At 37.0% G+C, this 17007-nt stretch overlaps 1 protein-coding gene across 3 annotated transcripts; it reads right to left on the reverse strand.

Moving 5' to 3' along the window:
- Nucleotides 1-8529: 8529 nt before the first annotated feature.
- Nucleotides 8530-16831, reverse strand: vac14 (vac14 homolog). Of its 3 annotated transcripts, XM_079858442.1 has the most exons (20): nucleotides 16163-16831; nucleotides 15658-15808; nucleotides 15376-15543; nucleotides 13981-14043; nucleotides 13797-13904; nucleotides 13587-13696; nucleotides 13360-13481; nucleotides 13148-13285; nucleotides 12891-13031; nucleotides 12060-12123; nucleotides 11768-11912; nucleotides 11285-11350; nucleotides 11056-11203; nucleotides 10811-10943; nucleotides 10476-10650; nucleotides 10253-10371; nucleotides 9647-9726; nucleotides 9423-9573; nucleotides 9099-9309; nucleotides 8530-8664 (listed from the first exon to the last, which is right to left on the reverse strand). In XM_079858442.1, the coding sequence occupies exons 1-19, from the start codon at nucleotides 16264-16266 to the stop codon at nucleotides 9147-9149; spliced, it is 2349 nt and encodes a 782-aa protein (XP_079714568.1). In that variant the 5' UTR covers nucleotides 16267-16831; the 3' UTR covers nucleotides 8530-8664; nucleotides 9099-9146. The 3 variants fall into 3 exon arrangements, with proteins under 3 accessions (XP_079714568.1, XP_079714569.1, XP_079714567.1); XM_079858443.1 differs by having other exon boundaries at nucleotides 8531-9309; nucleotides 11089-11203; XM_079858441.1 differs by having other exon boundaries at nucleotides 8531-9309.
- Between the last annotated feature and the right edge of the window lie 176 nt (nucleotides 16832-17007).

The following is a 17007-nucleotide window of genomic DNA, read 5'->3' on the forward strand; positions in this document are numbered from 1 at the left end:
TATCAAAGATCATCTCCTGCAATCCAATATCACTGATAGGCCACTGGAGAATGGCAGTTTTCTCATTCTACCATTTGTCTTATGTCCACAGTTTCATCAAGGCACAAACACTGCCAAAATGAGTCAAGTTTGCTAAAAATCAGTCAAGTGAAGCTTTCGTTCACTCCAGATTTTTGTATTTCCCTTTTCCTTTTTGAAGTTTTTAATGGAGTGCATTCTACAATGTCCCTAGAGAGAATCAGTGTGTGATAAAAAAGCCCTAGTGAGCCAATTAAACCTTACAGAGCAAATAACAAACATAACATAGCATGCATAACAATCTCCACATGGAGTGCATGACTTCAGTTAACTAATAAATGTTTTATCAAACCATTTACACTGTCATTCTCTATAGAGACTTTCTCTCTGCACTAGCCTACTACTGGACTTTTCATTGTTTTTCTATTTACTATTCTGTCTGTGTAGACTGCAAATGTTGCTCTGAACATCTGAGCCACTAATCTTGAAGTTGATCTGTGAATGGTGATACATGGTTTCTTATCTTATATATTAAGTCAATAATGGTGTTTTTACCTTTATCTTTCAGCAGCCTACTCTTAAGCAGAATATTAAAGAAAAAGTCAACTTGACCTTGTTTTATTCCATGCTCGTAAAGTAGAAAGACAATTCATTGGCCATTGGAAGGCAGAGAAATGTTATAGCCTACTTGCCCTAAGTTTTAATTGCTGGTTCATAAATCAGTGGTAAGCTGACGTACAGGTAGGCTAGTTAAACCTTTGTTTGTGGGCTGCCTGATTGGGATAGTTTTGATAGAATTGTTGGGTGGGAGGTCCTATACGCTGTAACTTTTTCTGTAGTTAAAAATGAACAAAATTTAAATGATGAGATAGGCTACATCATCAATTCTTCTTCCAACACATGTTTTTGTCTTACACTGATTCACTATGCTAAGCCTATTATTTATAAGTGTTTATATTTTGGATGGTTTTCGAAAGTAAATTGCGTACATACGTCACTTGCGTGTCTCTGCCTAATGGAGAAAAGTTCCGGCTGCCACATTGCAGTTCCTTTTGGAAAATGAACATTTCTCACTTAAGGCACGATTCAGTTAAATTAGAACTTAAAAAAATGATTTCTGTACATTGTGATTTGGCACAAAAGGAAGGAGCCTTTGGTAGATATTGGGAACTTTTAAAATATGAAGTTGGTAAATATCTAAGGTCCTATGGTGCTTTGCTTTCCGAACTAAACAGAATTTCAGAGGAGAAAATTGTGTCTGAAATCACCTCTCTGGTGTCTCCTGACAAGATCTCACCTGAGGAGAGATTGCGATTGGCTAGTCTACAATATAAATTAGATGAGATCTATGAACGCAAAGCAGAAGGGGCCTTTGTCAGGTCGAGAGTTAAAGGGATAGTTCACTTTGAAATTAAATTTTGGTATGTTTTAGCTTACCTCAAGGGCATCCAAGATGTAGGTGTCTTTGTTTCCGCAGTAGTTTCAATTTTGATATTTTTAGGTCAAACCGTTCTTGTCTGTCAGTCATATAATGCAGGTCTGTGGTCACCACCTCAAAGAGCATGCACAGAGAAGTCCAAATTAAACAATTCCCCATCGTAAGTACACATTGATGGCCTAAGACACGAAACGAGCGGTTTGTGTGAGAAAACGAATAGTATTTATATCGTTTTTACCTCTTGTACACAACCACGTCCAAGTGATCTGAGGGCCCGCGCGCTTCCTGGTGTGTGACGTGTGCAGATCACTTGGACGTAAAAACGATATAAATTTAAAAATCATATTTTTTCAATCTTGAGAGACAGCGGGGTAAGCGTAACACAATTCACCACTTGACATGACAATGGTCATGTTACTGATGATTGTCAAACTATTTCTTACTTCTGTCATCATTGCCAATCTTTACAAATCCAGCTATTGTGCTGATAATGCCACTTTCGTCTTAGACTCTTTAGAAAGTGTAAATTCAATTAGTGCTATAGAAAAAGATTTTTGTGATCAGGATATATTATTAGAAGAGGTAGCTGGTGCCATAAAACATCTCAAATGTAACAAGTCACCTGGCAATGATGGCATTACAGCAGAATTCTACCAACAATTCTCAGATATTCTTTCCCCTTTTCTTTTGGAATTATTATTGAAAGTATTAAAAACCACAAACTCCCTCCCAGTATGACTCAAGGAGTAATTTCCCTCATTCCTAAACAGAACAAAGATTTGCTTTTTATTGACAATTGGCGCCCAATAAGTTTATTAAATAATGATTATTTAATTGGAGATTTCTTCTGTAGTGCCATAAGAACTTTATACACAAAAGGGTCTTCTGTTGTAGTTCTGTTATTCTAAATCATGGTGCTACCCACCATTTTGAAATTTCAAGGGGAATAAGGCAGGGTTGGCCCATTTCACCTTATCTTTTTCTTCTCGCTGCTCAGCTTCTCTGTGTTCACATAAAAACCAGCAATCTGAAAGGATAGCTGAACGAGAGGTGATTATCAGTCAGCTTGCTGATGACACGACCCTCTTTCTTAGGGATGCTATGCAGATCCCTTTGGCAGTGTTATTGAGTCTTTCTCCAAAGCCTCTGGCCTGCGTTTAAATGTTCAAAAATGTGAGCTTTTGGCCATTAAAACTGCAATGACTCCTTTATTCACGGTATTCCTGTGAAAGAAAGGGTTTGTTATTTAGGAGTTTATATAGTGAAGGACCAAAAAGAAAGATGCATTTTTAATTTTCAACCCCTTACGGATAAAATTCAGAAGAGATTTAACCAGTGGCTACAAAGAGATCTCTCTTTGAGAGGTAGGGTACTTCTTACGAAGGCTGAAGGCCTCTCAAGGCTTATTTATGCTGCTCAATCTGTTCATTTGGAGTCAAAGCTCGGTAAAAATATATACAGATACAAAAACAGATACTCTTTAAGTTTTTGTGGAAAAGTTTTTGTTATAATGAATATTAGGTTGAAACAGTTTAGAAAGAACCCAGGGTCTTTGTAGAACTTTATTCCTAATTATATTTTTTCTTAGTTTGGTGGTCTGGATTTTCTTCTGTTATGTAACTGCAAAATTGAAAAATTACCAGTAATATTATCTGCTTTTCATGGGCTTTTCTCTTTTGGCTTGGTCTTTGATATTTAAGCACAACTTTTCACCTCATAAATATTTTATTTGGAATAAGTGTAATATTTTGTACAAGAATAAATCTATATTTTTCAGAATTGGTTTGATAAAAATATCTTGTTAGTCAGTCAATTAATTAATTTTCAAGGATTGTTGTTTTCATATAAGGAATTTCTGGATCATTTTCAATTTCCTGTTTCTCCCAAAGAATTTTCAATAGTTATGGGTTCAATCAATCCCATCAGGTGCTCTTGCTTTATTGAGAGGAACTCAATCTCTGCTTTCAGTCTCTTTGAGTTTGGTCAATACTTCTGTTGGCAAACTGTGCTTTGCTTTTCCTTATAAAAACAATAATAGATCAGTCCGTTCACTATTTCAGCAAGACATTGTTACTTTACCGCCTGTGACCGCTTACTGGAATAATGTAGTTGGTAATATCTGTTGGAAAAAAGTGTGGATGCTTCCACATCTCTTTTTTTTAACAAATAAAGTAAAAGAGATTTTTTTTTCAAATAATTCATAAATGCTACCCTGCAAACCAATAGGCTAGCCTACATGAAAAAGTTCATAGAAGAAGGATATTTCAGTTGCTCTTTCTGTGACATCTCTGACGAAACTGTAGTTCATCTTTTTTGGTATTGTCACGAAAATGTTTTGGCAATATGTTTTAGAATTTATTAGGTATGAAATCTATAATGAATGTGTGTTGTATTGGAAGGATGTGGTCCTAGGCTTTGTTGATTTTGATTTTGATTTTTGTTGATCTAAAAAAGGTCATTTTATGTGATTAATCTGATCTTGTTACTAGCAACATTCCATATTCATAAATCTAAATATCGTAATACTAAACCTCTCTTTCTTATATTTGTGAAAGAACTTGAAAAATACTTCTTCTCAATTAAGTTGTCTGAGAACAAAAAAGCCTTGAAAACATTATCTGTTTGTAACTCTTTTAATTTTTTCAGTGTCATGTAATTCTCATAATTTGTTAATGTTTAATTTATATTATTTCCCCCATTGTTTTTTTTTTTTTTTTTTTTTTTTTTTGTATTATGTTGGTATCTGTTATTACTTGTGTATTGTTTTAAAGGACAAGTTCGGTATTTTACACTTAAAGCCCTGTTTACAGATTGTATCTGATGAAATAGAACGGTTAAGATTAAAATTCGGACACATGCTCCTGTCCCGAGAATTTTAGGTTTATTTCGCTTTCCCCCCCACCCCCACAATGGTTGTATAGGTGCACTGGAACATTCCTTCCTAAAACACATTAAACTTTCGTTTACAAAGACGTGAAACTCACCGAGTGGTCAGGGGTGTTCACTGGTATGCTCACTCAAAAATCGCTGCAAAAGATGATTTCCAACAGGTTTTATCGTAGTTTTTGTCCAACTCCATTGACTTGTATTGAAAGAGCTGTGTGAGGTAGCCTACGGTATTACTCCGCCGCTTCTTCTTCTGCTTCTTCTGTGTATTCAGTGAAATGCCAGTGGTTTGCTTGCAATCGGCAAATGTGCATTGTCGCCACCAACTTGGCTGGAGTGTTTATTATTCAAGCTCTCAACGGAAGAATCTACGGGTGTGAGACGTTTGGAAAAATAGGTCCACAGTTTTACAACTAATGGTAAAACACCCGTTGGAATGCATCTTTTTCAGCGATTTTTGAGTGAGCATACCAGTGAACACCCCTGACCACTCGGTGAGTTTCACGTCTTTGTAAACGAAAGTTGAATGTGTTTTATGAAGGAATGTTCCAGTGCACCTAGACAACCATTGTGGGGGTGGGGGGGGGGGAAGCGAAATAAGCCTAAAATTCTCGGAACAGGAGCATGTGTCCAAATTTTAATCTTAACCGTTCTATTTCATCAGATACGATCTGTAAACAGGGCTTTAAGTGTAAAATACCGAACTTGTCCTTTAAGCATTTAAAAAAAAAAAAAAAAAAGAAAGTTCCGGCTACTTTGCCGCATGATTGGTGTGGGAGTGGCCCAGGTTAGTTGTCACAACGAGCGAGAAGGGTTGACATGGAGCAGCTATCGCACACCTCCTTGGAATCGCACATTTAAAAATCAACAACACACCGAACAGAGGAAAGTCTGCAGGCAAAAAGAGAACGCGACAGATAAGACGAGAATCAACATTAGTTTGGCTTTTCGGAGATGGCGGGAACTGAGGGATTTGAAATGTTGTAAAAGCGACACGGTGAGTAGCCTATAAAGTATTTTATTGAACAGCTATATGTAAAGCTGTCTCTAACAGAGTTATAAAGCATGATCTACTGTGAAGAAACATTTCATTATGGGTTGTTATAGCGCTGTGCTTGAATTTATTTTCAAGGACATACCGTGTCTATTAATGTGCTAGTCATCTTGAGATCCTTTCCATTTAAACTGATTATATCTCTTAAGCCTAGTAGTGAATGTTTTATGAGCATGTAGGATAATCTCTCTTTCTTTTTGTTGTTATGAGAAAAAAAAAACATATTCATCTGTACAGTCATGCAGAGCTGAACCACAACCAAAACAATGTTCTTCCGCAAAATGCATGCAGTTTTGTTTTTTAACCGTCAGAGGGCCAACAGTTCCTCAAAAGCTACTGTAGCAAAAAATAATAATTTGAATGTCCTTGTAAGTTATAGATAATTCAAAGACTCTCAGTGTGATCACATTGCTCATTCCACCCATATTTAATGTTCATGTGGAGAGTGAATCACCAGAAATCACATTGAATTACAGCTTCTCTCCGGTATGCCCAGGGCTACACGGGATATTATGGTTAAAAATATTGAAATTCATTTGATCATAGAGCATAGAAGCATATAGGGTGAAAACTTTAACTATTCTGGGCCAAATTGTTGTTCAGTGGGTGGATGAATCTGCAATAAGAGGACTTGAGAGAAGTGTTATGTTTAATGTGAAGTTAGGCTACATTTTTTTGTGCGGAATGGAGAATGTTCAAAAGAATCCATGATCAAAGGGCAAGAGGAAAAAGAGAAGTTTCAAAAGCACATCTTCATGTCTACTTCAGACAAACAGGGCAGTTTCGTGTTCTCGTGTTTATATAGTGCAAGCATGTAGGCCTATTCGTTTTAAAAGCTAAAAACAGATTGTAAATACTACTTAATAGACTAAATGCATTTTATAACATTAGCCTTAGGCTACCTTACAAAAATTACAATGGTATTAAAAAACACAATGAATTAATGCATTTAAAATCATCATGAAACCCCTTTTTACAAGAGGTAAGCAATAATTGACGACAGACCGAAAAAATAATGCACACCCGAGGTGGTAATGCAGTCACGACATGAAGCGGAGTGGCCGTTACACTTCGGGTGTGCAATATTTTTCTAATTCAACGGCCCGGAGTCAATCATTCCGCTTATAGTTACCACACCTCGAAACATTGTTCAGATGATGTTAAGCTTTTGTCATTAAAACGCTCTTGTATGTAGGACTAATTTCTTATGCATCTAATCCCATGCATCCGTTGCTAATTCCAAAACGTAATTTTAGAGTTAGTAACGGAGGTTTGAGCCACTGATTGCAGACTAATGCTGGGGACACACTTAACGACTATGAATATTCCAAGACTGACTGCAGATTTTAAACACCGACTGTGAACAGAGGCTGAACGCGCTGAACACGCGTTTGGGCATGATCAGTCATCATAAGTATCAAATTACATTCATAACCGGCCTTACAGCGGCTTTATGCAGTTATGAGAGAGAGAGAGAGAGAGAGAGAGAGAGAGAGAGAGAGAGGCATGTGCGTCAATATTATTATTTATTTATTAATTCAATTCGTTTAAATTAATTCATTCTTTTTTTCTATTATTGGCAGTAGACTAGCCTAATAAATGAAACACAAAGAAAGCCCTTTTAACAAGGCCCATCAATAATTATTTATTTGTTATATTATCTGCAATAATTACAAAAACCCGTGCAGCAGGACTATCAATTTATTTATATATTCAGTTTAATTTTCTTTTGATTATAGATAGGACTATACTTCATTAAAATTAAACTGCATGTTTCCATTGATTGTGAAGTTAGACATCGAAAATTGCAGATCAAGTGCATGCTTTTTCTTGTAATGAGTTGTATCCACTGATCTATATAATAACATATAGATCAGTGATTGTATCCTATTTTCCGTAAATACAGTTAACTACGCGAAGTGATATGGAACTGTAATGCGGTCAAGACCTGCCTGGAACTAATTTAGCCGTCCTGAAAATAATTGCACACACAGCACACCATAGAACGTTCGTCAACCAATCAGATTCAAGCATTCAACGGCCCATAAATCAAATTAACCTTGTGATCTGCAGTATTTTGGTAGAATCTAGTAACCATGGTAACTCTTTGTATGGGGTATATTTTTGTGTAACATTAAAATATACTATTTGAATGAAACAGTGAGACAATTTTAGTAATTTTATACAGCACAGTTCTGAATACTATGCATAACACATTATATTATTTTATATGTTCTCCGTCTGGGAGTCGAACCTTGGTCTGGGATCTGAAAACAGATGATCTTAAATGCTTATCTTCCCTAAACGTATCCCATTCATTCTCTGTGGTAGTGCTAATCACTACCGATGCGATATATTTTTGGCCACAAGTGATTTTCATGGCGCTATTCCGAGTGGATTTTTTTTTATTCCATTATTCCATTGATTTATTTTAATATCATTCCACCCTGCACACGGATAGAGCTGTTCTTTAATACAATAATAAATCATAAAACTACTATGTATGTGTTGTATTTCTTCTTCTTCTTTTTTAAGTGTTTAAACTATAAACAAGCTTAGTCATACCCATTGATTTCCATAGTAGGAAAAGAAAATCTGCCGTCAACTGTCTGGTTACCAACATAGTTTAAAATATCTTTTGTTTTCAACAGAAGAGAGAAACTCAAGAGGTTTGGAACAATTTGAGGGTGAGTAAATGAGTAAATTAAATTTTTTGGGTGAACCATCCTTTGAAAAAAAAAAAAAAAAAAAAAATGAACCTCTCTCCCCGTCGGGGAATCGAACCCCGGTCTCCCGCGTGACAGGCGGGGATACTTACCACTATACTAACGAGGAGCGAGTGTGTGTTATTTATGGGTATTTTAAAAAATGTTAGAACAACGTTTGGAAATGTGAAATTATTAAATTCCTCGTAAAATAAATTCATAACTTCGAACTATAATTAACTTTAATCAATCAAGAAGCGTCGTCTACCGATTTTCGGTGAGAAATTATGTTAATCTTACAGCCGGATGTTGGAAGGTTTTTCTTAGAAAAAGTAAAACAAAAGCGCCATCTGCTGGATTGCAAAAAGGGAGATTTTCTGGGGTTCTTGAGATGAATAAGAGTCAGATTAAAGACAACAAAAACGAAATAATTATCATGTTCCACTTTATTGTAACTTTGTCTTCACATTACAGAGAAAAGGCTTGCATGTACATAAGGCCAAGAGTGAATGTGTTAATGTGGAAAGAACGATGAAATGAACAAACAGACTCCAATGGGAATGCTAAGAAAACAGAGAGAAAATTATTGGATGTGGATTGTGTGGGATAAAATCACAATACAAAAACAGACATTATCCATTCAAGACACATTTACAGTACATGTCATGTTTGAGATTAAAAGTTCTGAATAATAATCACTCAGGGGACGTGCAAGGTGAGCTGTACAAATGTTCTAGGGAGGGTTACATTAAACCAGTGATTTGGGAATGTTATAACCATCGGCCCTTAATCTGTAACAGATTACCAAGTCAAATTATGTCCAAGTGTGTATGTGGTACATAAAGCAACAACTCCAGCACCTGAACATAAAGCATTTCACGTATCTTAAAAATAAAGCACATCAAAGTCCCTCATGCCTATAGTTGCTCAAATACATACAAATCTGAACAAGGTGATACATGAATGCCTACTACAGGTCCTACTGAGACTCATGTACCATAGTTTTTGGACAAAGGCTACGTATCCTCATCCTGTCTGTGACCCTTTACAACATCAGCTTCCTGTCTGGGTGCTCAGAGCGACCTGACCTCTGATGCCTCACTTCCAGATGTTTGCTCTGGACTCGGTCGAAGTGCTGGAGCAGTTCACTGTAGTCGATGTGCGGCTGGGCCAATCGTTTGTCCTTGACGGGTGCCTTTGGGTGATCTCTGGAAAATTAAAACACGTGAGAACAGGCCGACTATTCAATCTAGAAGATATCAAACTTTTAACTAAGTACTATGAGAACAGACCGACTCTGATTGTTCAGTGTGGTACTTACACGGTCCTCATGAGTTCAGGGTTTGGCACACAACTGAGCCGATGCGAGAGCAGCTGGAACGCCTGACTCTGAGGAAGCAACATCAACAGGCCGTACAGAGCCTTGATGAGATATGGGTTATGCTCTACATCCAGTAGCTGAAGACGAAGGTCTGCAAAGAGAGTGAGTGTTAATGTGGAGAGACAGTTTGAGAATATATGAGAAACAGTTTGAGAAACACTCACAGGTGAAGATGGGGCTCTCGATTAGCTGCACAAGTTTATCCACCTCCATGAGGAAGTCCACAGTTACCTCCAGATCTCCGCTGATCAGCTCGAATAAAGGTGTGTTTTGTAATTAAAAGTAGGACGGATTACAGTGGCAGTAAAGATGCTAATAACAGATTTCTGTTACAAAATATTTTAAATAGATGCAGTTCTTGTGAACTTTCTATTCATCAAAGAATCCTGTACGGTTTCCACAAAAATATTAAGCAGCACAACTATTTTCAACATTGATAATAATAAGAAATGTTTGTTAACGAGCAGCAAATCAGCATATTAGAATTATTTCTGAAGGATCATGTGACACTGAAGACTGGAGTAATGATGCTGAAAATTCAGCTTTGTCATCACAAGAATATATTACATTTTAAAATATATTAACATAGAAAACAGTTATTTTAAATTGTAATATTTTACTGTATTTTAATCAAATAAATGCAGCCTTGGTGAGCATAAAAGACTTTCAAAAACCCCAAAAATCTTAAACTTTAAACTAGAAACTAGCAAACAAAATATGGAGTCAGTCTGGAATAGAAAGATATATTATAGATTTTACAGCAAGGATACAATTTCTGGATGAGGTCGTAGGCATGCCGATAGTTCTGGGTCAGGAAGCAGAGGGACACAGTGGCCACTGGATTGTGACACCAAGAGCGATAGAGACAGCAGAAAAGAGCACAGCTTTCCTGAAGGGTAAAAAGTAGAAATTGAGAATAATAATTATTAGCACAACTGGATTGACTGGATTTGGATCTGTTTTAAAGATTCTAGACCTCAAAGCAAATGTTACCTGTGTGTGCAAGTCCTTGAGCTGGTTCCGCAGCTGGAACAGTTCGGCTGAGGTAAGCAGAATAGTGTTAAGTGTCTGCACCATGGTGGAGGCAAACTTCAGATCTTCCTCTTTGAGTAAGATGTCCGCCATAGAGTGAAATATGTTCTCCGCGTGCAGGAGGAGACATAGCTGCCTGTTAGGAAGTAGAGGAAACTTACTAAAATAATCTATGACATTGAAAGATTAGTGGTGTCCTCAGATTTACAGGAGTTTCTTCTTGAACTACTGCAATTCGCACAGGATTAAATCTTTGAGGAACTAGTCTTTGTTAAAAGGAACAAGGACGGTTTTACCTGATAATGAAGGCCCCTCTTACTTCTAGAAGTTTCCGCTCTAAACTGAAGCGCTTGAGCAAATTAATCATGAACTTGTAGAAGTATGAGTTCATACTGGGAGTTGAGGGAGACAAGTCTGTCATCTTAGATCCTGTCAAATAAAAAAAAATGGTTGGTTTGATTTCACAAATCACAATTTTGGTATTATTTGGCTTTTCTGGTTTAAAGCCAGATATAAATAGTACTAGAAATTGGTTACCCACCAACCACCATTGGCTGTCCATCTTGGACCCCACCTGGAATATGGAGCTCTGTTTTGGTATCAGAGTTGTCGCACGACCCAGAAGTGTCCGTCTGCCCAGCAGGTGATGATGCAATTTCTGCTAAAACCTCCAAGTCTTTTAAAATCACCTGTGAGACATATTTGTTCTTTAAAATGGCTTTTGCCTTGGTAGATCGGCACTGAGATTATTGGAAGTTATGATGACTTACTTCATCAGACTCGTCTGATAATGTCTTCAGTAACATGGGGAACAAACTATCTGTGTGCTTGAACATCTGCCAAGGACATACAGTGGAATGAATCACTTTTAGCATTGCATGTTTTAGTATTACCTGAAACTGCATATTTAAAGGGATAGTTCACCCAAAAATGAAAATTAATTTACTCATCCTCATGTTATTTCAAACCTCTATGAGTTTCTTTCTTCTGCTGAACACAATAAGATGTTTTGAAGAATGTTGGTAACCAGACAGTTGTCGGCACCCATTGACTTCCATAGTATTTTTCTCCTGCTGTGGAAGTCAATGGGTGCCGACAACTGTTTGTTTACCAACATTCTTTAAAATATCTTCTTTTGTGTTCAATAGAAGAAAGAAACTCATACAGGTTTGAAACAACATGAGGCTGAGTAAACGATGACAGAATTTTCATTTTTGTGTGAACTATCCCTATAAAAGGACATTTAAAGAAACCTTGCGAGGGGTCTTGATGTACAAATGGTACAGCCACTTCAACACAGCGATGCGAGTCATCATTCCGGTGGATGAATCGTGTAAATGTCTGTCCAGTACTTGCACTATGCCATCCAGATCCAGATTTACCACAGACCTGTCAGAACTACACAGCATAGAGTAAACAATTTGATATTGCATTTATTCCGAGGAGTAAGCTACTCAGGTTTAAAGCTACTGGTCGACTCTTCTATTACAATTAGTATTAATTAAGACATACAGTGTTTTCTAGTCAGTGAATGTCAAAAAGTACCTTGCTGGAGTGAAGAAAGAGATGTTGCTGAAGCCTACAGAGTCCTGAGACTCATTTAGGGAATCTAAAATCAAAAACAGACATATCAAATCAAAGCAGGCAATGTTACTAAAAGTATTGCAATATACTTAACATTATGCAATATGCGTTATTTTATTAATTACACTACCATAGGATCTCATAATCCTCTAAAAATTTGAATTTCTTATAATGATCAATGAAACATTGGGAACTATGATACATTTTTTCAGGATTCTTTGATGAATAGGATGTTCAAAAGCACAGCATTTGAGCTATAATTTTTTGTAAGAATGTAAAACGTCCATTTTAATCAATTTAATGCATTCTAGCTTAAAAAAAAAAAAAACTGACCCGAACAGTGTAAATAAAATACCTATTTAGAAAATATGGAAGAGCATGTGCAAAAAGAAAAAATTTGGATGCATTGGCCGGGAATCGAACCCGGGCCTCCCGCGTGGCAGGCGAGAATTCTACCACTGAACCACCAATGCGTTCCTGAAATCCTAATGTCGCCCTCTGGCTTCCAAAGTGAGGCCCCTGTCAAAGACAATTACCATATTTGACCACTAGGTGGCATGTTTCCATCCCTCCATTCCTTTTATTGATAGCCAGGGGGCGACATTGTCTTCTCAGATATGCATTGGTGGTTCAGTGGTAGAATTCTCGCCTGCCACGCGGGAGGCCCGGGTTCGATTCCCGGCCAATGCAGTCAATTTTTTTTTCTTACCCCTTCATCTCAAGTTTCTTCCACAAATAGAAATAAAATAGTACAAATAAAATGTACCAAAAAAATACAAATAAAAAACATGCCATTCAGATCTCCCTCTTTCTTTGGAGTCTCATCACTTGGAGGAGAAGTTTTGGTCTGTGATTCTTCATCATCTTCATCATCTTCAGGGGTCACAAGCTTCATCAGGCTATGATTACATGCACTGGCAGCCTCTTTAGTACCTGGAGAGAGTTTATTGAGGAAATAGATCTGAGCGGTGACAACCTAATATTAACAAAAACATCTAACATAAAATGCAGTGCTGAGACTGAGTATATGCAAACGCAGTGTAGGATACTCTTTTTGCGGTCGTCATATGAAAGGCAAGGCAGCACTGCAGTCAGTATGCCAGAGGAATACGGCAGTACAACTCTCCCGGCAAGCTGGATGAATTCTCTCATCCATGTCATAGACGTCAACTGGATGAGATCATTAGCTGCAGAAAGACAAAATAGATAATTACACTACTTGCCTATACACTCCTTGTACATATTTTTACATCTGACTCACTGGACTTTGATTCATCAGACACTTGACAGTGGATGACTAAAATGTTGGCCATTTCTGCAAATTTGACACTGGATGGATTCTTCTTAATTTCTTTCAGGAATTCCCCCAAAACCACCTCACACCTATTGAACAGCAACGGTTAATGCTCTTTAAAACTGAAAAAAGGAAGCAGAAAAGAGGAAGAGGGAGAGACGATCTCAGGTATAGGTGGAGGCGGTAAGACATACATCCGCCTGATCTCTTTGCTGCTGTCTCCAAGAATCTGGAAGAGTCCGTCTAGAAATTCTGGCAGATAATCCAGGAGGTTGATATCAGGAACTGACTCCAACACGTGGATCTGGAGCAGAGTCAAACCATCACAGGAAGTCACAAAAACATAACGCAACTATTATCAATTCTGTTATCGTGAACTAAAACTATTAGAGTGCTCAACTCACCCAGGAGATAATGAATTGGCGGGCATACTGGTTGTTCGAGTAAATTCTCTCACGTAACAGTGGGACAAAAGCCACTAGGTCAAATTTGTTGCTCTCTGTTACGATGTCCTTAAAAAAAAAGACGAATGCTAATCAGATTATGTCACTATTTCAACTGATTCCACACATCTCTCATCAAACTCACCTTAAGAAGCCGATCCAGGAGTTCAGATCCACTCTTTACGTTCGGATCAGGATCTGCGGCAAGCTATAAAGAGCAGATCACATGCGACACTCAACAAAAAACTGACTTTACAGCAGGAAAAAGTTATAAAAGGAATAATTTTCAAAATGTCAGTAACACGCGTTTTCCCTATCATTCAGTCTTTTAGAAAATATTACAACAGAAACTTTTTTACCAGTGTTATTTCAGTTTTATTTTATATGCTATTTTACTATTTATTAATTTCAGTTTCAATTTTTGTAATTTTGTTTTGAGCATTTGCCATTTCGTTAGTTTAAGTTTGTTTTAAAATATTTCTATTTAGCTTAAATTGATTTATTTTAGTTCTGATAACTTTAGTATTTAAACTTATTTCAGTTAATGCAGCATTTCTAATTGTCGTTTAAAGGGTTAGTTCAGCCAAAAATGAAAATTGTGTCATAATTTACTCAGCCTCATGTTGTTCCAAACCCGTAAGACTTTCGTTCATCTTCGGAACACAAATGAAGATCTTTTTGATGAAATCTGAGAGCTTTATTTCCCTCCATTGCCAACTAAGCATCTACCACTTTGAGGCTTCAAAAAGTTCATAAAAAGATCAGAAAAGTAATCCATATGAATTGAGCGGTTTAATCCAAATTTTTCTGAAGAGACACGATCACTTTATATGATGAACAGATTTAATTTAGGCTCTGTGTTTCAGAGATGAACGAAAGTATTACAGGTTTGGAGCGAGTAAATTATGACCGAATTTCCATTTTTGGGTGATATAACCCTTTAAGTTCTTTAAAGGTATAGTGGAGGATTTTTTTACTTCCGGGTGGATCACCTATACTATTGGTCCTCCTAATTGTCAATCATTCTGGTGAATCAATCAAACTTTTCAAAAAGTGGAGAGGGCGGGTCTTATCTAAAATTAGGAAAGATCCTCCACTATACCTTTAAGTTTTTGACCTAATATTTATATTTGATTTCATTTCAGCTTTATTTTAATGACCATAAACAAGTTTCCTTGAGTGTTTGTTTGTAAAAACACACAGTTTTATTTTTAGTAACATCAGGTACACTAAATTAGTACATCACAGTAAACAAAAAGAAAATAAGCCATGTTGTCATTTAAGTTTTTTACATCTTATTTTAGTTAACGTTTTTTAATTCAAATAACAAACAATGTGTTTTATGGTTTTAGTTAACTAAAAAATAACCCTTTATTTGGTGACGACAACACAATTTTTTACCCCTAAGAAATATTACTTTCTATTTAAATACTTAAATGGTACTGATTACTAAACTATTCAAAACTAGCATGAAATACCATATGTGACTCATTTTCTACCTTTCATGCATGCATCTAGACATGAAGGGGCATCCGTTTACCTTGCTAAGCCCATCAAACAGCACATTGAAGTGGGGCAGCACTGCTCCTCTGGCAACCTTCACTATGTTGTAAAGGGCCTCACAGGCGTAGTAGCGCAGACGGCTGTCAGAGTCATTGAAACAGGTGAGAACCGGATCAATGAGTTCCTTCAGGTACAATCCAGAATCCTGAGAAGCACAAAAGATAAGATAAACAAGCATGCACACTGAACGTATAGCAGTCAATTTCAATAAGCATCAATGAATCAAAGACCTCCTGTTTTGCACAATTAGTTCACATACTTTTCCCAGGGCAATGGAGCACGCCGCCAGCCCAATGAGGCCTCCTTTTCGGCTGTGAGGGTGCTGGGACAGCGCAAACTCTGTGGCCAGTACCTGGATGACATGTCTGATCTGTGCAGAGTTGTTCTGGGCTACAAATTCCCGCACAAGCCTGGCAGAAGATTGGGGGAAAGCATTCTAATAATTCATTTGTAAATACTGGCTGGGCTTCTAGAGTACTTGTAATTATGTAATAGACGCTGTTTGGACTATGGGCTATTGATCATAAGCATGACTAATGAGTTCATGTGACATGTCAGATGACCAGCTCTTCATTGGGCAAAATAACAAATACCAACGACTTATTACAGAGAGAAACTAACTATACATGTTAAACTACTGCATGCAGTAGAATGTGTATCAGTGCAATAAGGAAGAATAAACAATATGATATTTATATCCATTGAAAAGCATATCCTCTTATTTATGAGTATTTTGACCTACCAAACAATAGGTTATAACTCACTTTTCAATCTCAAGGGCTGCAACCTTCCTCTTCTCGTACAGTTTGTCGTTGAGAGCTCTCACAATGTTTGGTGTCAGTGGAGAAAAATCCTTTTCTGTGTTCATTTTTTCAAAGTATTTCAGAAAAAAAACTTAACTTACGCACAGGACACAACTATGAATGATAAAGTTGATCTTTGAATACAGCTCAGAGGGTTAATAAAGAGAAAGTATCATTAGATGACAGTTCGGTCAGTGTATGACGGAATACTTGTGTTAATATTTCATCTAAGAGATTTTTGTCATCACGCGCTTGTATTGTTACGAACAAAAACGGCGCCCTAAAATCTGTTTCCGAGGCAGAATCTCATCACAAGCATCACTTATAAAATAACAGGACCTGCAGTCTGCGACACTGAACTGAAAGCGGAGAGCAGATGATGAGCAGTTACAGCCAAAGCAGAATAAAAGCCTTAACACCTCTATAACTTAAATAATTTAGAGCCGATGATCCGGGGGGAAAACGCGGTTGTTTCTGTACAGAACATAAACCAGATAATTATTTCATCGCCAGTGATGACAGAAGCAGATCGCAGTGTTTTTCAATGTAAGAAATTGACCATAGCCGCCATATATCCCGGCTCACATGACTTCCTACAAACATCACCGCCTGGTAAATCGAGCTCCGACTAATGGATTTTGTTTTGATTACGTTACGTCAAAAGAGTCACATGTTCTTTGAAATCACATGGCTGGTGCTGAATTCGGAACAGCATACAACTTTTACTAATTTTGCTACAGAAATATAAATGGCTGAGGTTTTATTTCTCCTTAAAAAAAAAAAACTTCTTTATTTCTTTTATTTCT

This window comes from Squalius cephalus (assembly GCF_949319135.1).
Source record: "Squalius cephalus genome assembly, chromosome: 23".
Lineage (NCBI taxonomy): Eukaryota > Metazoa > Chordata > Actinopteri > Cypriniformes > Leuciscidae > Squalius > Squalius cephalus.